Source organism: Hordeum vulgare, chromosome 3H (genome assembly GCF_904849725.1).
Source record: "Hordeum vulgare subsp. vulgare chromosome 3H, MorexV3_pseudomolecules_assembly, whole genome shotgun sequence".
NCBI lineage: Eukaryota > Viridiplantae > Streptophyta > Magnoliopsida > Poales > Poaceae > Hordeum > Hordeum vulgare.
This window is the reverse complement of record NC_058520.1, coordinates 565,927,619-565,954,084: the sequence shown is the minus strand read 5'-3', so window position 1 is coordinate 565,954,084 and position 26,466 is coordinate 565,927,619. Positions and strand designations below refer to the sequence as shown.

General features: G+C 44.9%; 1 protein-coding gene and 1 non-coding gene across 2 annotated transcripts; both read right to left on the bottom strand.

The window, feature by feature from the left end:
- Positions 1–10,001: 10,001 nt before the first annotated feature.
- On the bottom strand, positions 10,002–11,671 carry LOC123440640 (chitinase CLP-like). Its single transcript, XM_045117201.1, has one exon. It carries the CDS (start codon positions 11,389–11,391, stop codon positions 10,141–10,143), a length of 1,251 nt encoding a protein of 416 aa, XP_044973136.1. The 5' UTR covers positions 11,392–11,671; the 3' UTR covers positions 10,002–10,140.
- A 14,573-nt stretch (positions 11,672–26,244) lies between these two features.
- On the bottom strand, positions 26,245–26,317 carry TRNAK-CUU. The gene has a single exon. It is a non-coding gene; the product is annotated as a tRNA-Lys (tRNA).
- Positions 26,318–26,466: the final 149 nt, after the last annotated feature.

Genomic DNA, 26,466 nt, shown 5'->3' with positions numbered 1-26,466 from the left:
CTAACATATCGGTCGAGATGTTCAACAAAATAAGGGATATATGGGGTCGGAGGGTAACTTTTGGAACCTGGGTGTTTATACACCCTATATGTAAAAAAATAGCAATTCAATAAAAAGTTAAAAAAATCTAAAAATATTTTTGAAATAAACTTGACCTTCCATTGTACTTTTCCACAAAAAAAAATTACACTTTGACTTCTTTTAAAAAAGATAATTTTTTAATCAAAATAGTGAGAATAGTGACCTATAATAGCAAATATTTTTTGTCTTTTTTATTCAGAAGTCAATGTTGACCTTTTTTCATGAAAATTTATATACTAGTGCAACACAAAGTTAGGTTTAATCTAAAAATACTTCGAAACTATTTTAACCTTTTAATTAATTATTAAAAAAATCATCATATATGGTGCATATACAACCAGGAACTAAAGTGTATTTCCCATATGGGGTCCCCTTGGCTAAGACCCTTCTTGGTCTGAAAATAGTTGCCAACATCATCGTTGACTTTGATACCCACACTACCTTTAGAGATAAAACTCTCTATTCATTGGCACCATTTTGACGAAAACCCCTTCATGCGTAAAGTTTGCAAGAGAGAGGGTCATTTTACTTTATCATAGGCCTTTTTAAAGTCAATTTTCTTCACTCAACTTTTTACTGTAAATATACAACTTCATGCAGCGCAAGACCACTTCATCTAGTATGCTGCGTCCTTTTCATTAACGATGTTTGAGTGGGTTCCACCACATGATCAGCCATCCCATTCAACCAATTTGTTATAACCTTTATAAATATTTTAAAGCTGACATTTAGGAAATACTTCCTTTACAGAGGGAGTACTATCTAACAAGCCTGAGTATCAATATTTTCACGTGGGAAATATATAGACCACAATGAAGGATCTCCTCCAGCCTAATCTCTACACCGGCTCCGGCAGCGGCGACATATCTGCTAACACTTTGAATGATAGCCAGGCAGAAATGTCAACATATCTGCTAAATCTACCTTTTTTCCAGCTAGTTTGTGGATTTATCATAAGAAGTTGCATGGTAGCTATAGCTGCTGGGACTTAAGCCAAGGTCGATCGGCGTCCGTTCTCCACCACTGCTGCAGCTCGTGCGCGTGGAACGGCCGGTGGAGCCAGTGCCAGTTGACGTCCTTGTCCGACAGGAGCAGCTTGTTGATCACCGGAGCCAACGACACCTGAGGCGGGTTGAAGAGGAAGGTCGGCAGGTTCTTGTGCCCCTGCTTGCCGTCCAGCATCATGGCCCGCCCCGCGTCCAGCGCCACCGAGGCGCCGAGAGAGTGTCCCGTGAGCCAGACGTCGGAGGCGGCGTCGCCGTTGGCGGGGAGGAGGGTCGCCAGGAGACCTCTCCACCTCGAGGCGCGCGCGCTTGCAGCGCTTTGAGTCGGGCAGGGTGTTGAAGATGACCTTGAAGTCGAGGCACAAGTCGTGCTCGCGCGTGCACCGTCTTGGGATGCAGCGGCTGTTACTAATTTAGGATTTCTGGTCTACCCCTATTCCTTTGCGTTTATCCGTCCTGCCGTTCACAATGACATATCTGAGGTTAGGGGGTAACGACATTCTTATACTGTCTTTTCAAAGAGTCCACCTCTTATACAGATAAGATTCCTAGTCTTTTTAACTAGTTTTCCGGGATAGAGTCCAGATCAAATTACCAACCATGATCATATTTGTCTGTCAACGGATTCTACCCGTTATGTCCCTGGAGCACACGCTTGTGAGCAACGCGTCATAATAGAGTATAATTTCCTCTAATTATGTAGATCAACATATTAGGGCTGTAATCTAACTATACGATCTAGCTCCTTCCAATCATCAATGTATCCGGGTAGTCTTTTCAATATAAATGGTATATTGTATTCCACTGATGATCGACCAGCTTCCTTAAGTATATAACTTAAGTATTCCAACAAGTAATAATTCCATGATAATCATGTGAAGTAATTCCATGTATAATTCCATAATAAGGTATTCCGAATATTAGCAATTCCTATTATTTGAATATAGTTTCAGGACACATAATTCCAACAGCGGCATGGTCCTTCGGAAGGCGACGATGTAGCGCGGGGTGGCGAGGAGGCAGGGCCACGTGCTCGTAGAAAAATGGCGCCGAAGATGAACTGGTCACACATGTGCATGAACGAGCGGTCTGTGAGCACGTCCACGAGGCGGAAGTGGAAGCTCTTCCACCACGTCGGCGCCAGCGCTTTCGACTCCATCCTGCACAGTGTCCTGTCGTTCTCGAGGACGTAGGTCCCCTTGACGAGGCAGGCGGCGATGCAACGCCGATACTCCTCCTTGTCCCTGCAGTGAATAACTGAATATAGATAGCCCCTCCGTAAATTAATATAAAAATATATAGATCATTATTTTAGTATTTAAACGTTTTTATATTAGTTTATAAAGAAAATACATGATATATGGATATTTGTTTTTGGCGGGGAATACACGACTTAGTTTGATTGATTAGGACTCCATCACCGCGTTTAGCTCACTATTTTAGTATTCTATAAAAAAAATAGTTTATAGAGAAAATACATGATATATGGATTTTTTATGGGAATATAAGGCTTAGTTTGATTGATTACGATTCATGAAATGTTGAATTTTGTATGTAACTAAACATATATGATAAAAATCTGACGTTAAATTTTAAGCATGGCAAATCGAATGGTTTTTATGCAAATCCGCGAGCATGGCAATTCCCCTCTGGCAAATTCTGAACATGTTAGGATTTATCATGTTTGCTGAAAGGAATTGCTGGCCCCACGACACATAATATGTCATAGAAAACGTTCGGTTTGCCATATTTAAACATTGGACATCAGAATTGTATATAGACGTACCAGTCAATCGTCGTTCCCGAAGAAATCATATGCATCAGCCCGGAGACATCGAAGCGGTCGGCGTGGGCGGGGTCAACGCGAGAAGCCATTGGTGAATGCTCTGCTCTGGATCTCGATCGGGCTAGCTAAAGGAATTATTAAGCACAAGGTATAGCTCTGGGCGTGGGGGCAAGAAACAAGCTGAGCTTGTTTTCCCGGAGAACTAGAGTTGTGTCCGTGCTCAAGTTGTCCTTTTGCTGCTGGTTCAAAAAAAAAAGTTGTCCTTTTGCTTTTTCCTCTTGCTGCGTAAACTTGCTACAACGAGACGCGGAAATGCAATTCGTGCTTCCGGGGCCAAAAAAAAAGTTTGAAATAAAAAAAATCAAAACAAAATTTGTTTGTGTATTTTGTTACATCCAAATGCTACCTGTAAATTTTAAGACAAAAAGATAAAACATTTTAGCTTGTGCAAAACAAAAACAAATTGAACACCAAAAGTTACCCCAAGATGTCATCATAAATTTGTCTTTTTTGCTGATGAAACACCGCTGCTCCTTATCGCACGAAAATTATCATGCATGTTTGCGACACTAATACAATCTTCTACAAAAATAATTAGAATTTTTTAAAAACATTTACTATTACTTTTCGTGGTACTGTTCATCCCGGTGCATATGCACCCGGGAGCCAAAACACCTCTCCTCAACGAGACACAAATATATATAGGTGCTTACAAGTAGTGGAACATGCTAATGATGCTTCCTGCATTGGTTCAGTTATGATTATATGCAAGTCCAATTGGTTTGATTTACAAATCTAAGTCCACTTGAGGTCCAAAGCACAGCAATCGAGAGGTACGTACGAACGATGTACCCCTTGCAATTGTATACACCATACGCGCACGAGATAACGTTATTCCGGGACGCAGTCGGGTGCATACAGGGGCGGAGACGGGGGGACTACCTCCCCAACGACCGATACAATCTGAAGTATCTAGTGTATATTTGACTGATATACGTTAGTATGTATGTATTTGGTTCTTCTTAGTTTTGGTTCTTTCATCTCCATTATCATTTCACCCTTCAGTGTATGAGGAATTACAATTTGTGAGAACAATTATGACTTTATTCAATCTCATTTAGAGACCAAGACTATTTTAATTATCCATTTCATCTTATTGTGGATCTTTCTGGTATTATCGATATGTTTTGTGTGATTGGTTTCTTTCTTATGATGTGTGAGTAATTCCTCATAGGAGTGTGAGATGTAGGAGAGTGGTACGATTCATTTGTGTCTAATCTATATGTCGTCATTTATATTTGTAGTAGTATGATTTGTCTAGTATGTCTTTATACTATGGCGAATTATGTGTGTTGTCCAATTTAAGGGACCAGGTAACATGGTCTCAAGACCTACACAAGTAACATATATTATTTAGGAAATATGTGACCTCTGACATGATAGGTGGAGATACCTTTGAGGATCAAGGACAATATGAGATAACGATGAACCACAAAACTTAATGCTTGGTTTCGGTCTAAGGACCTTAACTGTGGAAACGACAAAACAGAACCATGGAATGAAATACAATCCCGCGAGGAGTTTCATATCATGGGGGAACCGCCTACACAACACGCATATCAAATACTATGAGTATGATATAAGGTAACTCGTATTATCACTGCACTGGCTCACTTTATATATTCTGACAATGAACCGAATTCTCTTCGCGCCTAATCTCTGTTGGAAATATGCCCTAGAGGCAATAATAAAGTTGCTATTATTATATTTTCAGTTCATGATAATTGTCTATTATTCATGCTATAATTGTATTAACCAGACACCGTAATACATGTGTGAATATATATAGGTCACAATGTGTCCCTAGTGAGCCTCTACTTGGCTAGCTCGTTGCTCAATAGATGATCATGATTTCTTGATCATGGACATTGGATGTTATTGATAACGGGATCACGTCATTGGGGAATGACGTGATGGACAAGACCCAATCCTAAGCATGACACTAGATCGTGTTGTTCGTCTGCTAAAGCTTTTCTAATGTCAAGTATCATTTCCTTAGACCGTGAGATTGTGCAACTCCCAGATACCGTAGGAGTGCTTTGGGTGTACCAAACGTCACAACGTAACCGGGTGATTATAAGGTGCACCGCGGGTATCTCCGAAAGTGTTTGTTGAGTTGTACGAATCGAGACCGGGATTTGTTACTTCGTGCGACGGAGAGGTATCTCTGGGCCCACTCGGTAATCCATCATCATATTGAGCTCAGTGTGTCTAACGAGTTAGCCACGGTATGATGTGTTACGGAACAAGTAAAGAGAATTCTCGGTAACGAGATTGAACAAGGTATAGGGATACCGATGATCGAATCTCGGGCAAGTATCATACCGGTAGACAAAGGGAATTGCATACGGGATTGATTGAATCCTTGACACTGTGGTTCATCCGATGAGATCATCGTGGAACATGTGGGAACCAACATGGATATCCAGACCCCGTTGTTGGTTATTGGCTGGAGAGATGTCTCGGTCATGTCTGCATGTCTCCCGAACCCGTAGGGTCTACACACTTAAGGTTCGATGATGCTAGAGTTGTAAAGAGAATGGTATGTGGTTACCGAAGGTTGTTCGGAGTCCCAGATGAGATCCCGAACGTCACGAGGAGCTCCAAAATGGCCCGGAGGTAAAGATTGATATATAGAAAGTCATGTTTTGGTCGCCGGAAAAGTTTTGGGCTCATCGGTAGTGTACCGGGAGTGCCGAGAGGGTGCTGGAGGACCCCCGAGAGGGTGTGACGATCAAAGAGGTGCATGGGCTGTTAGAGGAGGTGGACCAGCCCTTATTGGGCTGGCCAAGGCCTTCCCTAAAGGCCTATGCGCATAGGGATAGAGGAGATAAGGCAAAAGGCTTAAAAGGAAAAGGAAGAAGAGTCCTACCAAGATAGTCCACCTCCCTTGTGGGAGGTGGACACCTCCCTAGCTTCGGCCGAAGCTCCTCCTCCTTGGATGAGGGGCCAAGGCAGCCTCCCTCTTCCTCCTCCTATATATAGTGGAGGATTTTGGCCTTTTGGAGACACACAATTCATCTCTCACGGTGTAGCCCTACTCCTCCTCGTCCTCGTCCTCCGCAACGCTTGGCGAAGCCCTGCCGAAGAACCACATAGCTCCACCGCCATCATGCCATCGTTCTGGCGGAGCTCTCCCTCAACTTCTCCTCTCTCCTTGTTGGATAAAGAAGGAGGAGACGACACCGGGTTGTACGTGTGTTGAACGCGGAGGTGTCGTGACTCGGCACATAGATCGAAATCAATCGCGATCTGAATCGCTGCGAGTACGACTCCATCAACCGCGTTCATAGTAATGCTTCAGATTAGCGATCTTCAAATGTATGAAGATGCTCTACAACCTCTGTCGTTGCTGGTTTTTTCCATAGATAGATCCTTGTATGGCGTAGAAAATTTTGAAATTACTACGATCCCCAACAATCACTTCATTGCAGGAAACACAATTCTAGTTCTACTTTTATTCGCGATATTTACCATCACTAGTTTCTACCTTCATCAATATCAATCTTTTATCCTTGTCACTTTGGTTTATTCATCCGCCAGGACAGTAACAATATTTGTAGAAGCTCAAGCAGTTACTTCACACAAAAACGATGACACCTTATGTGTGACAGAAGCACCAATATAAATACTCTCAACTCTCATCTGCTCTTAGTTGGGACAATAACTTATTGTAATACTTGCATGAAAATTCTACACAAACCTGTTTGGCTTGCAGGCATCAATCTCGAGGTAAGGAATCCCGAGCTGGACAATTAGACACGATGGTAATAGGGCCTCAAGGTTTACCAAGGTTCGGCCTCTTCGAAGAGATAATAATCTACCTCATTTTTGTGTTTGTTGCTTTTGATTGGAATACAATATACATATGATTTACCCTAGGATTGTTTTGTGTTTCCTATGAGCACCCGTCAAAATTCTCCAATCTGTTTGTCATGAGGCATGATTTAAATAGGTTTCTTATTTGAGGCTCTTTTTAGGCTTGTTTTCTAGTGTGAGCTAGGAATGTATTATTTGTTTGTTTTGCTTGTTTTCACACCAAGAAGCCCCATGTCATTCTCGTGTGAGAGTGAAGATACTAAAGTCTAATTAGTCTGATGCATCAGGCTATTCTTCATCATGTATAACATTACCTTCTTAGTCGTAAAAAGCACATATTCAATTGAGATCTTCAATTAGAATTAAGTCGTCTAATTTTGACCAGGTCAAGATTTCTTCAAGCTCTCGTATTGAGACACAACGTAAGTTTGGTGCCCGAATTCGTTAATCTTGCATGCAGGTCTAAATTGGGCATGCAAAGAAGATGGAAAATTTTGATGTCATTCTAAAGATGATCAAAAAATACCATCTTAACTGGAGGTCACTCGGGTAAGATGAAAGGGTCCGTCTCGAAGGATGTTTTCTTTCGACATTCTTTAAACGGACTCATATTTCTTCTACAGTCTAGTATCATCATGATAAGCATGCATATCAATTTTCAATGATTTCTTACATTACATGCATTTTCTATGATTTTCTGTAACATACTTCTTAATTTGCGTTCGATGTTCGAATTCAAAGTTACTTCCATGTGGGACTATGTTACACATACCCATGTTGGTAGCATCATGATAAGAATATTCCAACATGATATATCATATAAACTTAACAAACAAACATACAATATTCTCTTTGTTAATAATTTAGAACGTTTGAATTTTAAATGAAAAATCGTAAGTTTTTTAAAGAAAACTTTATTTTTGTTAGAAACAATCGTTGATTTTCATCTTTTTTTACTAAATTTTACTAAATTTATGGTGATGTTTTTCTATACTTTTTAATTCAACTCAATAAAAATCTAGACAAAACAAACTAAAATTAGTTAATAAACTACCAATAAACATTCAAACATTATATAATTCATAAAAGTAAAAAAAAATGTTCAGATTTTAGGATATCTTACATCATTTCTTCAACTAAATTTTGCATTCAAAATTAAAAACGACGAAATAAAACCTAACTACTCCTCGTCTTTATCGACTAGATCAAACTTACGCATCGCCGCCGTTCTCGCCGCTGTCTTCGCCACTGTGAGAGTCATAGGAGCTGCCGAAGTGCGCAAAAAAAATTCACCTCTTGGGGTGCACTATTGTGCTAGCGTCTCGGTCGAATCCCTTATCATTTGCTAGTACCCCGGCTCGTCCATCGGGTCCCTTGGGACAACCAACTACGCGGGTGGAACCCAAGTTGTCTCCCTTATTGAGTCTCGGATTGTGCGGATTAAACCTCACGACTCCAAGGGATCGTTCTCCTCCTGCACCGCGGCCAGTTCTGACGGGCCCTGAATCTGGAGTGGCGCGGGCGTTGCTGGGGGCACGTATACGACGAACCGCACGTGCCTGCGGGGGCGGTACGGTAGGGGACGCCATAGGCGCGTTTGGTGTGTCGGTGCGGATGTCACAGGTTTTGTAGAAGGTGATGACGGTGTCGAAGTCACGGCCTTCCCAATACTTTCGACGACCTTCGGGATTTCACGGGCCTGGTTGGGCGGGGCCTGGCATGGCATAGCCGTCGGTGGTGACGTGCCACCCGTGCGCTAGGTGGGATGACAGTCGCACGGGGATGTCGTGACGGTACATGTCGACCGCCTGTGGCTAGAAGGCCATGGCCCGTCGGCGGGAAGCTTCTCCCCCTTTACTCGGCCCGGGGTTGGCGCGGGCCGATCTGGTCAGGCTAGGGCGCCGCGCTCGTGAGGGGCCGGTGGCGCACGGGTGGTGATGGCGTGCTCGGAGGCGCATGCGACGACGCCATGCGCGCGGACTCGTTGTGTGGCGGCTTCACGCGAGGCTCTTTGGCCATTGCATGCGACGACTCGGTGGCGCGGGATCCGGTGCTGGAGGTCGCGGATCTACGCGGTGGTGGCTCGGGGGTGCCTCCCTTGCCGCCGCATGAGGCCGGCGTCGCGTGGCTGCTGTGGCGGCCGGCGGCGCCAGATCTAGCCGCTATCCTCCGACCCTGATCTGTGGGCCTCTCTCGTGCGGGTTCTTGGCTGTGCCGGCGAGGTAGCCGGGGCCCTGGCTGCGGGTGAAGCTGGTGGAGGAGATTCAGATTGGGGGAAACCCCTTGGTTGGCCCAGGACGGCCGCGCCGACGATGACGCTCAAGGGCGCCATTTTTCTTCTTGGAGACGTCGGTCTACATCTGCTCCTGTGCTCCCCCCTCCTTGCCTCTCGGGTGCAAACCCTAACTCCGGTGGGCGGCCGCGGCGTCCTTGACGCCGTGACCTTCCTAAAGGCGCCGCCTTGAGGGCTGAATGGTGGTGGACACTGTGTGGGTCCTGGACGGTTGCTCGTGGTGGGCACTGCTTCAGGGGAAACCCTAGGATCTGGTCTTCCAGATTGGAGGATGGTGGTACTGCGGTGATGTTTCTCTCTTGGGAGCATCGTTTATGGAGCATCGCTGGCAGACTGAGGCAGGAGGTGGAGCGGCTTCGTCTTGCACGGAATTTCGGTGAAGCTGTCAAGTCATGCCTGGCCGACAGAAGCTACGCCGAGTCATGCCTAGTTGGCAGGTGCTACGCACGACAGATCTTCCTGAGTTTTCGCATTTGGACGGATGAGCGCAGGGCGGTGCGTCGTGGTGGCGTAGACGGATGCTTGGACTGGCAAGGATGATGCGGATCTCTTTCCTGAAAATGGGTCTGTGGTCCGATGATGATGGTGGCTTCTAAAATGTGTGTGTGAGGTGTGCGTTTTAGGTGTGCTGCACCGGCTGTTGTTCCCGATACGTTATGTGGATGGATTGACGACAACACTGGTTTTAGATATGTTGAGTAAGAGCACTCCACATTATCGAATTTGTAGGTGTGAGTGATGAATTTGGGTGGATTGATGTATATTCTTGTAAGACCTGTGTGGAATAATAATTAATAAAGATGGTTGCATGCATCGATTGATGCAAAGAACGACGGTTTAACCTCCTTTTAAAAAAAATGAAGGGGCATCGTGTGATCTCAATCATCTTTGTGTTACTATCTACCAAAGCAAAATATTTAGAAGAAATAAAATCTTAACGAGGTTAAACCGCGCGTCATGATCAAGAGCGTTTGAATGTCTTTGAAAAACAACAGTTTTAGCATCAGTACGTAGCACTTAGTTTAGTTCAGTGGAGGAAGAACATATTTATTACTATTATTATTATTATCCAAAGAAAAGGCAGCATAGCAAACGGCCTAGTAGCCGGTCTTGGTGAAATTGAAGTGGCCGCACTGGGTGAAGAAGGGCAGCCTGACGAACCCGAGCCGCTTCTTGGCCATGTCGAACTCCAGCAGGGTGTTCTCCATCTGGAACCCTCCGATGAGCACCGCCGGCGCGGCGAGGTCCCGACCCTTGACCCCCTCCATCCGCGCGAACGCCAGGCACGCCGTCCCGGGCTTGATGTCCACCATTGAGCTCAGCCCGTTCATGGTCCAGTTCTTGCCGCCGCCGAGCGTCAGCGTCACGCCCGGCACCAGGTAGCCGATCCGCGTGTTGGCCAGCGACCGCGCGTCGTAGCACCGCTCGAAGGGCGGCACTGGCTTCACCCGGCGCGCCACGGGCCCGCCCTGCGCTCCCTGCGCCGTCAGGGCCCTGGCGAACGCGTACACGAACGGGCGGTACACGTCGGGGCGGAGCAGGGTGAATGGCACCTTCGTGCAGACCACCGCGCCGCCGGTGGCGCGCACCCGGGTGTTCTCCACGGCGATGGACTGGATCGAGACGTAGTGCGCGGGCGGCATGCCCTGCTTGGTGACGAGCGGCGTGTAGAGCAGCTCCTGCGTGAAGTCCCTCCCCGGCTGCGCGGTGACCTGGAACTGGCCACCGCCGAAGATGGCCACGCCGGTGTCGCCGGAGAAGCCGCCGCGGGGGAGGCAGAGGAGGAACTTGTTGGAGACATTCTGCGCGGACGCCACCTGCGCCGGCAGCGCGAGGTCGGAGCCCGCGAGCCCGGCCACGCCCGAGGCGCCCCGCGGCAGCGACTTGAGGAGACTGCTCGGCGCGCACGCCGCGATGGCCCGCACGCTCACCTGGCTCACCGGGTGAACGCCGTCGGTGGTGTTGGCGACGAGCCTGGTGTGCACCAGGTCCCCGGCCGCGCACGCGCCGGTGACGGGGTTGTACGGGTAAGCGGTGCACGTGCTGCCCTTGCGCCCGTCGCGGCCGCAGCCGGGCGCGTGGCAGCCCGGGACGTGGAAGGCGTTGGCCTTCCGGCAGGTGTCGCTGTTGCAGGGGAACTCCGCCGGCAGGTGACCGGGCTGGCACGTGGACCAGACGAGCGGGCCGGCGGTGTCGACGACGAGGTCGTTGCCGTAATGGAAGGGGATGGTGTAGAGTAGGGTGGCGGGATCCTTGGTGACCGGAACGAGCACCGGGAGAGGCTTGCACGACGCCGGCCACGCCAGCGACACGGCCAGGACGAGGAGGGGGAGGAGCCGTGCTGCCATCTTTCTTTCTACGTACTAGGTTTCTAGGTAGCTAGCTTCCGCGTGCCAACCGCCGGAAAAGTGTGGTGATGAACTGTTCACTCGCGACTTACCGAGTGGAGCGTGGCATTCTGTCGGTGGGTGCGCCCTTGTTTATATACTACTGGAGGCTGGAGCTGAGATGTCTCGGCACCGGAATTAATGGCGGGCTCCCGTCGACGGTGAGGACTAGTTAAATCGTATTGGCCTGCCGCGGTGTCGGATCGTGCTGCGGCGTACTGGGGAAGGTATGCATGGGCGTGATCTGATGGGGAGAAACCCATGTTCTATCTATCTGTCCATTCATGTTGGGAAGGTGCTTCGATGAGATGCATTGACCTCCTCACAGATCGCGCCGACGAGGAGTTTTCCCGTGCACGCCATCGCCAATCAAGCAACATCTAGAGAATCGTGACTGACGATTTTGTTTGCGGGTACAGGAGTTCCCGATCGGTACGTAGTGAGCTGCACATGGTTTTTAGGTTGGCTGTAAACCGGGTTGATGGTGGAAATTTTGCATGCCTTGATTGGCAGCTTTGGAAATTTCATGCCAGAGCCGTTGGATGGAGAATTTATCAAAAACAAAAGAATGATCCGTTATCCGCAGTTGTAGATGCATTTTGTTTTTTTGGAACTGTAGTCCCTGATTTTTTTTCTACTTTTGTTTCAGAGAATCTTTCGATCTATTCATCAAACAACATAACACTACAAACAATCCAGAAGTAGCAAAAATTACATCCATATCCATAGTCCACCTAGCAACTCAAAACTGAACAGAAAAACCATATTGAAAATAAACCAAACCGAAGCAATCACTAGTGGGGACGGATCCTTTAGCCCCGGCCCGTAATGGGCTTTAGTCCCGGTTCACCAACCGGGACTAAAGGGGCGGGACTAAAGGCCTAACCTTTAGTCCAGGCCCTGTTACAAGCCGGGACTAAAGGTGCTCCACGTGGGCGCCTCGTAGCGTCCCAGGGGCAGGCCCTTTAGTTCCGGTTCGTTACACGGACCGGGACTAAAGAGTTTCAGATTTTGCTTATTTTTGGGTTTTTTTAATGAAGTTATTTTTGGGTTTTAGGGTTTAGGTGTTCGGGAGATTAACGTGATGCCTCGTTTGGTGTTCAAGAATTAGTTTTCATATAATTTAAATAGAAATAAATATGCATATATATATAAGATTAACTTATCTTACAAGCGAGCATATATATACAATTATATGCAGATCTGAATTATCGGGACTAGAGCCCGTCTATTCGATTACATGGACGAACATCAGTATGGCCCCTAGCTGCACTAAATTCTCCTTTGTCATCTATAACTTTAGTCTTCAGAAAGGTCGCAAGCTCCTATGCAACAGCAATCGCGCGTTGCTCTGGGAGGACCTTCGTCCTCATGGCCGTGTACTATATAAGAAGAGGAGATGAATATGAATATCAATCATGATAACAAAGAATGACGGGTAAAAATAGAGGTGTAAATGTTCATTGCTTACGTCGAATCTGTGATCCTTGTGCTCAAAGGTAAACGTGCGAATGGTCTCGCAAACATAGTATCCGCATAGATGCGTTCCCCGTGGCTGCTGGTCGCACTTTACGAGAATAGAATATATATAATCAAAATAATAATCTAGCATCATAGATGTATTAAAAATAGAAGTATATCATACTACTACTTACCTGAGCCGCTCTAAAGGTCAGCTTCTCAGACTCGATACCGGGAGTCACGCACTTGAACCGCTTCCAAACTTTGCCTGACAAGGATAATGATTTGCTAAGTTTTTCATTAATTGATATATCAGAAAATCATCGAAAGAGACCGATAGAGCACAGGAATGATTGAAATTACCCTTGAAGCATGTCCTGGAACTGTTCCAAGGGTCTCGATAATGGGTCGAAGGCATCAACTCTTCCCTTATCAATTTGAATGTCCAACAGAATCCAATGGAAGCTGCACATGTATATATATATATATACATACATATATATATATATATACATATATATATATATGTGTGTGTGTGTGTGTGTGTGTGTCAGTAACTTGTCAATTACACTTATAAGTGAATGGACACAACAGAGTAAAGACCCTCACCTGAAGTTGTATGGAAACAGTATGTGGTCACAGAAATTTTGATCTGTTAGAAATCTTAGAAGGTTTTCCTCCGTCTCCTTGGGTTTATCAGTTAGCGTCGCTATATGTATTTTATCTGGGTCAATAAACCCAATATTTATGATGTTCTTTTTTTTTACAATCCAGAATCTTCATTCTGCATAATAGAGTACAAGTTATATATAGACAATGAATTGAAATAACTAAACAAGTTATATGTAGACAATGAATTGAAAAACTTACAGACAATAGCAACTCATAAGCGATTTGTCGAGGGCGTCGCCATTGTACATCTGGAAGAGTTCATCAAAGTCGATATGGATTTCTTCGGGGCGGCCGTAGTACTCCAGTGGGACACTCACCACGATCATCGTTCTCTCATTCTTTGATTCACTTAAGTACCATGTATGCAAGTAACGCATATTTGTTGGGAGATCATCTTTGTTGACCAAAGGCTCTCCCATGACAAACTGTGGCTTAGGGGCTACCACAGCCTTGTGTAACCTGTCGTATTGGGAAGCCAGAACATCTTCAACCGAGACACCCCATTCAGCCGCCCACTTCTTTGCTAATTCAAAATCTTGCCCCTGCACCGGAGGGGGAACATTCTCGGTTAACACCTTGAGGGGTGGGATCGACTGTTTGGCCTGTTGTCCAAGCTGAGGAACGTCTGATTTTTTCTTGCTTGTAGTTGAACTTGATTTGCTCCCACTTGCACTTGCACGTGATCTGCTCTTTTTCACTTCCTTCTGCAATGTGCGTGTATAGTCATCAGGCTTATGGTGTAAGTCATACTGTGATGGAAGGGTCGTGAAGTATTTTGCAAATGCTATTTGCTTCTCGGTGTATTCCGGGAGGGGCTCGGGTTCCTTCTTTTTCATCTGCGCATCATGATGTTCCTTTGCTATCCTGGCATTTTCCTTGGGGGTACGATCATAAGGTCTGATAGGAAGATTAGCATGAGGTACCTTTGGGAGGGGCGACCGTTTGCGCTCTGGGGGGCTCCGTCGCTTAGAAATCGTCGGCGGAGCGTTCTTGGTGGCATGCTCCCGCTTAGTATCCGGAGCGGGCGACGGCGGAGACGGACGACCCAAGTCCGGCGGCGGTGATCGAGATGGACTCGTGTTGTGTTGGCCGACGTCATGTGGAGGGCTTGGAGGTAATGGAGGTGTAGGTGACCTGCGACGACTCGAAGGCGGTGTTGTCCTTGGGGCCGAGCCTGGAACCTTGATGTTGTTCTTGTCCCATAGGATGACTCCACCCAGTACTTCTCCGAGTGTCCTCTCATCTTCGGGTCCAGCTATGTCGAGCTCCATATCATGAAACCCCGTCATGATTTCATCCACCCCGACTTTAGCAAAGCCAGCTGGAATCTCACGGCCATCCCAGCGTGCATCAGGGCTAGAAGGTAAAGCTTGTCCGACGGCCACCTTCATGGATATGTTCTTGAATTTCTGATGGAGTTCACATGATGTTGACTCCTTGATTCCATCCACGGGGTAGCCGGAACCGCCCTCTATCATTCTTCGTGCATCGTCGGGCGGGGCCTCAGATTCAGCCACGCTGCTTTTCCGCTTAGATGGGGCGTCGGTAATATCAAGTGCAGGATCTTCCTGGCGCGGTACTCCTCTAAGCTCATCAATCTGCTTCTGTTGCTCGTTAATCTTGGCAAGCAACTGGTTGAACTTGTCATTCCCCTCATCCTGCTGCCGCTTCTTTGCTCTCTCTCGGCTTCTGTAAGTGTCTTGGTCTCTGGCAAACCCAAGCCACCACGGGTAAGAAGGACCGAAGCCTCGCGTTCGTCCTCCATGTTCGTCATTGCCGAGGACCAGTGTGAGCAAATCTTTATCTCTATCTGCAGTGAACTTTCTTTTTCCCTCCTTAATTTATTTCACTATCCTTTTCCAATTCTCCCTGGGTATCCTAAGACCATCACTGCAGATGAGGTCCCCTGTTTCTTCGTCGTACGAACCACCATGCGCAAGGAACCAATTTCTTGTTCTCAATTCCCACTCATCACGGAGTGGTTCAGGTACGATGCCTTTATCTAGCAGATCTTGCTCTTTCTTATCCCACTTTGGGATGGCAGTCTCATAGCCCCCTGGCCCCAGCTTGTGGTGATATTTCTTCTTGTCGGCATTTATCTTGTTCTTTTCTGATAATGCCTGGGCATCTTCTGACTCCTTGTACTCTTGAAATGCCTTTGAGTGATTCGCCTGCTTGGCTAGATACCCCTCGAATACTGGCACTTTCTTTGTCTTCAGATAGTTTTTCCATAGCTTCTTCTTCCAGCTACGGAACAGTTCGGCCATCTTCTTTAGAGTCCACTGCTTGACTTTGGCCCTCAGTTTTTCTGCGGCGTCTTCATTCTCACATTCTGGCAGGTTGAAATGTGACATGAGATCATTCCAAAGATTATCTTTGTACCTTTCGGCGGCATAGTCACTATCGGCTGCCCCTTTGCGCTTGTTCCACTCCCGAATGCTCATCGGGACGTGATCCCTAACGAGAACTCCGCATTGCTTCTTGAATGTGTCAGCAGCATTCTTAGAAAGCTTGGGTTCGCCCGTAGGCAATATCACCTCAAAGGTGTAATGCGTCCGTGCATCCAACTTTCTAGTCGAGCCTCGTTTCGTAGCTTTACTCGATATGGAGGCCTAAGAGGGAGAAACATTCGTCAAATGAATATATATGTATACAATATAGAGCTATCTCCAATATTTTTCACATATTACAAGTGATTGTAGAACTTCATATGTATACCTCGCCGGACTTTATTATTTCTTCACCAGCTTCTCCACCGGCTTCTCCATTAGTGGAGCTATCACCTTCTCCGTCATTGGACCTATCTCATGCCCCATCGGCTTCATCTTCGTGTCGCTCGACCTCCATTCGATATACGGAGGGGTTTAGATATGACGACGAAGATTCAGCTGGTTTAACGTCGGGGCCGTCTTTGATTATATCTTCGAGAAGTTCTTCCTCTTCGAGGTTCCTGATATGTGGATCCATAGTTCTGCAAAAAACGGACATTTGATTAACTAATAAACTAACAAACTATATAAGAGGGGTTGGAAACTTCGAAGTGTCGTTTTATATAGGAGGACCTTTAGTCCCGGGTCTTGGCTAGAACCTAAACTCTAAAATACCAGCCGGGCGGAGCCCAGTCCCGGACACTTAAGCATATACAATAGCATAACTAAACTAGTTCTATTAATTTTCTTGCTAAAAATAAACTATTAACACTTAAGCATATACAATAGCAAAATTAAACTATTAACACTTAAGCATATACAATAGCAAAATTAAGCAATATTCTAAGAAACACTATTAACACTTAAGCATATACACTATACAATAGCAAAATTAAATGACAAAAAATATATTTCTTCTTCTTGTAACCGTAAACTAATTTTTCCTCTTCTTCTATTTCTCCTCTTCTTCTACTTCTTCTTCTACTTATACTTCTCCTCTTCTTCTACTACTTCTCCTCTTCTCTTCTTCTACTTCTCCTCTCCTCCTCTTCTAATTTTTTCTCTTCTTCTACTTCTCCTCTTCTTCTATTTTTCCTCTTCTTCTCCTCTCCTCCTCTTCTTATTCTCCTTTTTCTTCTTTTCTTCTCCTCCTCTTCTTATTTTCCTTTTTCCTAATTCTACATATTACTAACCCTAATAATCTAGCACAAACCTAATAACAATAGGAATTAAATGACAAAAAAATCTTTTTCTTCCTTTCTTCTCCTTTTTCTTCCTTTCTTCTCCTTTTTCTTCCTTTCTTCTCCTTTTTCTTCTTTTCTTCTCCTTCCCTTTTTCTTCCTTTCTTCTCCTTTTTCGTCCTTTCTTCTCCCTTTTCTTCCTTTCTTCTCCTTTTTCTTCCTTTCTTCTCCTTTTTCTTCTTTTCTTCTCCTTTTTCTTCCTTTCTTCTCCTTTTTCTTCTTTTCTTATCCTTTTTCTTCTTTTCTTCTACCGACCGGAGTGTTGGGGAGGAGGGGGCGGGGGGCTTACCGGCCGGAGGTGTCGACGGCGCGCCGCGAGGAGGACGGCGGCGCGCGGCAAGGAGGGTGGCGCGCGGCAAGGAGGACGGCGGCGGCGAGGAGGACGGCAGGCGGCGGCGAGTTGGACGGCGGGGCAGCCTGACGGCGTCGTCGAGTTCGTCGCTGTGCCGCGCCGGGCAGGAGAACGAGGAAGAAAGAGAGAAGGAAATGCAATTTGGGTTGGAAATTTTCTAACTCCCGCTTATATAGGTGGATCTTTAGTCCCGGTTCGGGGCTCGATCCGGAACTAAAGACCCCCTTTAGTCCCGGGTGGAGCCACGATCCGGGACTAAAGGCCCTTTTTCGGCAGACCAAAAGGCGGGAAGCAGGGGCGTGCCGCGGAGCATTAGTCCCGGTTTGTGACAAGAACCGGGACTAAAGGTTAGGCTATTAGTCCCGGTTTTAGACAAAAGCCGGGACTAAAGTGTTGCCTATATAAACCCTCGCCCGTGCCCACCCTCTCCCCTGTTTTTTGGTTGTTGAAGTGTGACCATGCCATGCTCTTGCCACTCTAATTCATGCACATGACGTGTTCGATGAAATGCCCGAGCCACTCTACTTAAGCTTTCTCCTCTACAAGCTCGACCTCCAAGCTCCATTTTCCTTAATATTTGTCTAGGTTTGGCCGTGCACCAACTGCACAAGTGTTTTAAAAGGTTAGCTACTTCATCCTTTCATTTGTCACTTCTAGTGTAGCTCATTTCAAATGCTCAAATTAACTTCTTAGAGTCTGCACATGCGTAGGGTGTCGTCACGTGCCCGTCCTCACCATTGTCGATCGCCCCGCGCCGATCTCGTCGCGAGCACCACCGTGGTGAGCCTCTTGTTCTTATCTTCTTTTTAAAAGAAAAAAAATCTTACTTGTATGATTTAGATACATACTTGTATAAATTACTCACTTTCATTATTTTTTGTTATTATATAGTGCGATGGTTTTGGTATCCCCCTCCGTTGGCCCTCGTCCTGTCTATGATTCGGATGTGGTATATATTATCTTTTATAACTATTTGTTTTATTTAGTGTTTATGACAATTATGACGACCAACGTGACATATATTTTTTAATCTAGAAGGTATGTGAACCGAAAATTCCAACCCACATAGAAATTCTTGTCGAGAAGTTAAATTTGGTTGAAAAAGAAAACAAATACTTGAAGAAAAAATTGAAAATAATTGAGGATAAGAATATGGAACTGGAGTTGCATGTCGCCGATGTCATCGATGATCGCAAGATGAAGATCGATGCGATGCGGTTGAAGATGGATGCAATGCGCTTGAAGATGGATGAAATGCGCTTGAAGATTAGGAATATTAGAAAATATGCCATTGATAAAGAGGCTTGGTATCATTATGCTGTTGGGTCAATTGTTACCTTAGTTACGATTTTGATCGCATTTTTTGTTTTATTTAAATGTTTTACATAGTTGTATGTTGTTTTATGAGAGAACTTTATGTATTTAAAGGCACATCACAAAATTTCAACAATTTCTGACTTCATTTGGTATTCTTCGTGCATTTACTTTTTTTTGAACTAGTTGACCCTGAAATTGAAAAGCACTACAAATGAACTCTAAAAATGTTGAAAGTTGGCATGCTATCATCATTTCACCCACATAGCATGTGTTAAAAAGTTGAGAAGGCTACGACAAAAACTAGATGCACTTCGTGTACAAAACGGACAATCTCTCTCGAAGTATGAGGGTTTCGAACGAGAACTCATCTCTTACAAAGGGATTTCATTTTTTTGAGAACTTATTTGAACTCCATAGTTTTTTGTGTGTTCAAAATGCACCATTCAAAGGCACATCACAAAGTTTCAACAATTTCTGACTTCATTTGGTGTTCTTCGTGCATTTACTTATTTTTTTGAGCTAGTTGACCCTGAAATTGAAAAGCAGTACAAATGAACTCTGAAAATGTTGAAAGTTGGCATGCTATCATCATTTCACCCACATAGCATGTGTTAAAAAGTTGAGAGTGCTACGACAAAACTGGATGCACTTCGTGTACAAAACGGACAATCTCTCTCGAAGTATCAGTGTTTCGAACGAGAACTCATCTCTTACAAAGGGATTTCATTTTTTTTGAACTTATTTGAACTCCATACTTTTTGTGTGTTCAAAATGCACCATTCAAAGGCACATCACAAAATTTCAACAATTCCTGACTTCATTTGGTATTCTTCGTGCATTTACTTTTTTTTGAGCTAGTTGACCCTGAAATTGAAAATCACTACAAATGAACTCTGAAAATGTTGAAAGTTGGCATGCTATCATCATTTCACCCACATAGCATGTGTTAAAAAGTTGAGAGGGCTAAGACAAAAACTGGATGCACTTCGTGTACAAAACGGACAATCTCTCTCGAAGTATCAGGGTTTCGAACGAGAACTCATCTCTTACAAAAGGTTTATTAAAATTCTTTTTGCGTATTTGAGAATTTGAAAAAACTATGAAAATGAAAAGTGTTTGAAATTTAGTACATTCCATACATGCATTACATAAAAGGTTTAATACATTATTACATTATTGCACCAATATTCCTATCTATTATTTCTGTTTTCTTCTCGGTCGTAGCCATGGAGAATCTTCATCATTCAGTAGGATGCTTGGGTCAGTTTTCACTTTGAAGGGCGGAATTTTATGAAACTTATTATAATCTTCTGACATGTCTGTCTTGTCATCTACTCCCATGATGTTTCTTTTCCCTGAAAGAACTATGTGGCGTTTTGGCTCATCGGACGATATCTTCTTTTGCTGATTTCTTTTTCTCGTTTTTCTAGACATGTCCTTCACATAGAAAACCTGAGCGACATCATTGGCTAGGACAAATGGTTCGTCCATGTACGCAAGATTGTTGAGATCCACTGTTGTCATGTCGTACTTTTGGTCTACAACTACCCCGCCTCCTGTCAGCTTCACCCATTTTCACCGAAACAAAGGGATCTTAAAAGTAGGTCCATAGTCAAGTTCCCATATCTCCTCTATGTACCCGTAATATGTTTCCAAACAGTGCCCATTCTCGTCTGTTGCATCAAAGCGGACACCACTATTTTGGTTGGTGCTCTTTTTATCTTGGGAAACCGTGTAAAATGTATTCCCATTTATCTCATATCCTTGGAAAGTATATATAGTCAAAGATGGTGGCCTGGCCACACAGTACAGCTGATCTCCAACGGTGTCGTCATTCATGAGATGTGTCTGCAACCAACTGCCGAAAGTCTTCTCGTGTTCCCCTTTAATCCAAGAGTCAGCCTTCCCTGGGTTTTCGGAGCGTAGAATATTCTTGTGTCTCACGATATACGGAGCCACCACGGTGGAATTGTGTAGAACTGTGTAGTGTGCTTGAGAGAAAGAATGCCCGTCCATACATACTTTTGCTTTTCTTCCTAGTGTGCCTATTCCTGTCAGCCTACCCTCATACCGAGATTCAGGAACACCAATCGGCTTAAGGTCAGTAAGAAAGTCCACACAAAACTCAATGACCTCCTCTGTTCCATAGCCCTTGGAGATGCTTCCTTCTGGCCTAGCACGGTTACGAATATATTTCTTTAAGACTCCCATGAACCTCTCGAAGGGGAACATATTGTGTAGAAACACAGGACCGAGAATTCTAATCTCTTCGACTAGGTGAACTAGGAGGTGTGTCATTATATTGAAGAAGGATGGCGGGAACAACAACTCAAAGCTGACCAGACATTGGACCACATCAATCTGTAACCCTGATAGACTTTCTCGATCGATTACCTTCTGAGAAATTGCATTGAGGAATGCACATACCTTCACAATTGCCAGCAAACATTTTTCGGTAGAATTCCCCTCAATGCAACCGGAAGCAATTGCGTCATAAGCACGTGGCAGTCATGAGACTTTAGGTTTTGGAATTTTTTGTCTTTCATATTTACGATTCCCTTTATATTCGACGAGAAGCCAGTCGGGACCTTGATACTGAAAAGGACTTCAAAGAAGATTTCCTTCTCTTCCTTAGTAAGAGCGTAGCTGGCACGCCCTTGAAACTGCCCTGGATGCATGCCATCTCTTCCTTTATGACGTTCCTGGTCCTCCCGTGCATCCGGTGTATCTTTTGACTTCCCATACAAGCCCAGGAAGCCTAGAATATTCACGCAGAGATTCTTCGTCAGGTGCATCACGTCGATTGCCGAGCGGACCTCATGGACTTCCCAGTAGGGTAGCTCCCAAAATATAGATTTCTTCTTCCACATGGGTACGCGCTTATCACGGCCGTTAGGAACAGGTTGGCTGCCAGGACCCTTTCCAAAGATTACTTTTAAATCTTTGACCATATCAAATACTTCAGCACTAGTACGGATGACAGGCTTCCCCCGGGGTTCTGCCTTGCCATTGAAATGCTTGCCTTTTTTCTTTAAGGGATGCTTGGGCGGAAGAAAATGACGATTGTATGGGTACACATTCTTCCTACATTTGTCCAGATATATACTTTCCGTCTGATCCAAACAGTGCGTGCATGCATTGTATCCCTTGTTTGACTGTCCTGAAATGTTACTAAGAGCAGGCCAATCATTGATGGTTACGAAAAGCAACGCTCGAAGCTAAAATTCCTCTTGTTTGTGCTCGTCCCACACACGTACACCTGGTTCGGCCCACAGCTGTAAAAGTTCATCAACTAATGGCCTTAGGTACACATCAATATCGTTGCCGGGTTGCTTTGGACCTTGGATAAGCACTGGCATCATAATGAACTTCCGCTTCATGCACAACCAAGGAGGAAGGTTGTAGATACATAGAGTAACGGGCCAGGTGCTGTGACTGCAACTCTGCTCCCCAAAAGGATTCATGCCATCTGTACTCATACCTAAACATAAGTTCCTTGCGTCAGCTGCAAATCTCGGGAACTCTCTCTCGATTTTTCTCCACTGCCGACCATCAGCGGTGTGCCTCAACTTATCGTCTTTCATACGATCTTCCATGTGCCATCGCAACAACTTCGCATGATCTTTATTTCTGAACAGACGTTTCAACTGTGATATTATAGGAGCATACCACATCACCTTGGCAGGAACCCTCTTCCTGGGTGGCTCGCCCTCAATATCACCAGGGTCATCTTTTCTGATCTTATACCGCAATGCAGTGCATACCGGGCATTTATCCATATTCTCGTACTTCTCACCGCGGTAGAGGATGCAGTCATTAGGGCATGCATGTATCTTCTGCACGTCTAATCCTAGAGGGCAGACAAGCTTCTTTGCTTCGTACGTGCTGGCGGGCAATTCATTCTTTCTTGGAAGCATCTTCTTCATCAGTACCAGCAACTTTTCGAATGACGAGTCAGTCACACCGGTCTCTGCCTTCCACTTCAGCAATTCCAGTGTGCTACCCAGCTTCTTCTGGCCATCTTCACAAGTTGGGTACAACAATTTGTTGTGGTCCTGTAACATCTGCTCGAACTGCAACCTCTCCTTTTCTGTGTCGCAACCTCGCCGTGCATCAGAAATGACACGGCCAAGATCATCAGCGGGCTCATCTGGTTCCCGTTCTTCATCCTGATCTTCTTCTTCATTGTCTTCCATTGCAGTATCAGCATACTCAGGGAACATAGATCGGTAGTTGTCATCATCGTTCTCTTCTTCTTCATCGTCGTCTTCCATCATAACCCCTCTTTCTCCGTGCTTGGTCCAAACATTATAGCCCGACATAAAACCAGACCGAAGCAGGTGGCTCTGAATGACTCTTGAGGAAGTGTAATCCTTCTCATTCCGACATTCAACACATGGACAAAACATATATCCACCACCATGCTTGTTCGGATCGGCTGCATCTCGAAAAGAATGCATGCCTTCTCTGTAAGCGGTTGTGCGTCGATCACCGTACATCCATGGATGGCTCATCTGTGTTATACGACAGTATATCAAATACAATCACGATCCTAAAAATTAGTACCGCACGGTCTAAACGAGGAAATATAGTTGCTAACCTTTTAGAGTAAGTAGAAATAAAGAGGAAGAGGTTTAAGCATGGCTCAGGCATCTCATATCGTAGTTGTGTTCGGTGAACTGAAGCGGCATCGCTCTAACACACATTTCAACAAACACCTCTAGTGCATCAAAAAAAAGTGGAGAGCTAGCACACACCCACAATCCTCCATCCAAGAAAAATGCAAGGAAGAGGGGAGAGGGGGGTTGTGCTATATATAGGCAGAGGACTTTAGTCCCGGTTTGAGACATAAACCGGGACTAAAGGTGACGCACATGCGGGCTGCCCACCGCGTAGCCCTTTAGTCCCGGTTTGGGACACGAACCGGGACTAAAGGCTCCTTACGGGCCGGGACTAAAGCCTCGAGGAAGGCATTGAGAATTGGGGCGACGTGGCCGGGCCTTTAGTCCCGACCCAGAGGCAGGCCGGGACTAAAGGGTCCCGGCCAAAGGCCCGTTTTCCACTAGTGAATTTTACGGTTTCTATCATTTCTCGTTTCAGTATGGTCCGAACCTTTTATACCGTTTTAAATTTCAGTTTTTACGATATATATCAACAAACCAATAACAAAAAAAAACAGAAATACAATATATTTTGAACGTCAATAACCATCACATGTATGGTGAAAGCAACACCGGACCACACGTCTCATGATCATAGATTGGATCATGTCACCGTATACATGCACAAATGACGAAACTAATGATGTTAGGAGGAATGTTTCGTCTTTTCAGTTTTTAAAGTGCTTTATCCCTAAAATGAAAATCCGAATGAAAAAAAATCATCACTAAATCCATCGCGACGAGTTCCCCGAAACTAGATCTCATATCGATATTTTTCAATGACTTTTTTTTATTAAAAGTTGACATGTCTATTGCATATAAATTGCCATCATGATTACATTAAAGTTGTCATGTTATATTTCAACTAATATTTCTTGCATGTTTAAAGTAAATTTTACCTGTTATAACAAAGGAATTAAGAAACTAAACTTGTTATGGTGAATTGCTAAAATTTACCATCATCTATGAAGTAATTTTGACATGGTTAATGGTCAAATTTGCCATGAACCATAAACTAAAATTGCCACGGTGAATTACTTCAATTTTCCCTGATACCTGCATCAAAATTTGCCACGGTTCATACAAAATATAGTTTTCATGTTCAAAATACTAGAATTGCCATGGTCAAAATACGAAAATTCCCATGATCTATAAACTCAATTTGCCAATGAATTACTAAAAAAATGCTATGATCCATGAATAAATTTGATGTGGTTAATTACTAGAATTTACCATGGTCAATTAATAAAAAAATATCATGAAAAGTAGTTGAAATATAGTGCTGGATTTAAATCTAAAAAAACTAGATGAAACATGTAGTGACAACTTTATTGTAAACCCTATGACAACTTTAGTGTAAACATCATGACAACTTCTATCTAAAAAAAGGTCATCAAAATATATTAACATGGGATCTAGTTTTGAAATTCACTTACTTTTGAAAATATGCTTATATTTTTGGGAAAATTTCATTAATTTGAAAAATTACACGAACTTGAAAAGAGTACGTGCATGTGAAGAAAGTTATTTTGTTGTGCCCCTCATTGCCCTCCTTGGTTTGGCCAAGCCAACGTTTTTGCTCACTTTTCCCCTCTGCCGCGGCACCCACACTCACTAGTGCCCAAACGGGTGTTTGTCATTGGTCAAGGAAGTTGACTGTTAGTCGTCGCTGTTGCTTACGAGTGAGACACACCGTGCCATGTAGCACTCTCACAATCGGCCGGGCATGCCCGGATGCATGTGTAGTCACATCGGCATTTTCACACCACACGGCTTCTCATGCAAGGAGTTGTGTTGCCGGCGTGGCTGCTAGGCGTCTGTTAATGCATTTTATAGCAACACGACCCATCCGCGTTCACCCACACGTGTCCCAATCCCCTCCCCTCCCCTCGTCGCCCAATAGCCGCCCCACAGCTTTCTCCATCGTGCGCCTCCACCAAACCCTAGCCGCGTTCCCTTCCGTAATTGGAGCAATGGCCAGCTACAGTGGTGGGGCGGGAAGCAGCAGCCGGGAGCGCCGTCACGCGTAATTGGAGCAACGACTGCTCGTGGAGGGTCACAGTGAAGGTGGTCAACGGTAGGGTCACCTTTGATCAGGGTTGGCCCACCTTCGCCGCCGTTTACGAGGTCAGGATCGGGTACATGATGACGTTCAAGTTGCTCACCCTGAACACCATGAAGGTGAGCGTCTTCAACGACGACAACGTGGAGGTGGTCACCAAGTGCAAGAAGCACAATGACGCCTTCACCGTGAGCGCGTAGATGAGCTCTGGTTCCTAGTTCCGTGTTTGATGTAAGTTTAAGACTATGTTATGTGTTGGTTTTTATTGCTCTAGTTATATGCCTTTGATAACCTCAACATATCGAAGGAGATTAACACGCTATTATCATGGATGTAAACAAACAACCGGACTTGTGTTTTCTCTCAAACTAGGCCACGACCAAACAACATGTCTTCCGTTTCGCCACCTGAAAGCTAGAAGGATGGTTCATGGACTCCATGTGTTCATGTGAAACAAATATGCAAAAAGGTCAAAAACCAAGCAGGTAACCAAATGGTGGGATGTGTCAGCAGGTCAATGTGTACCACGAAGTCGTCTTCACCAGATAGAGCATGGTTATTGGTTTCTCTAACCTGTGGCACGCCAAACCAGTTTAACTACGAGAAAAAAGAAGAAGATCGCCCACCGTGGGGCTCGAACCCACGACCACAAGGTTAAGAGCCTTGCGCTCTACCAACTGAGCTAGACGGGCTGTTGAATTCTTTTTCCATTTGACAGAAACTGTTTCGTGCTACACGCACATACCACAAATCCATATATACGCGCACGCGCTAGGCGGGCTGCTGTTTTTTCTTCTACTTCCATTTTACGGAACATTTTCTACACCGAAGGCTCACTTCC

Excerpts from the sequence above, each read along its gene's own strand:
- LOC123440640 (XM_045117201.1), bottom strand. The coding sequence starts at position 11,391 with ATGGCAGCACGGCTCCTCCCCCTCCTCGTCCTGGCCGTGTCGCTGGCG.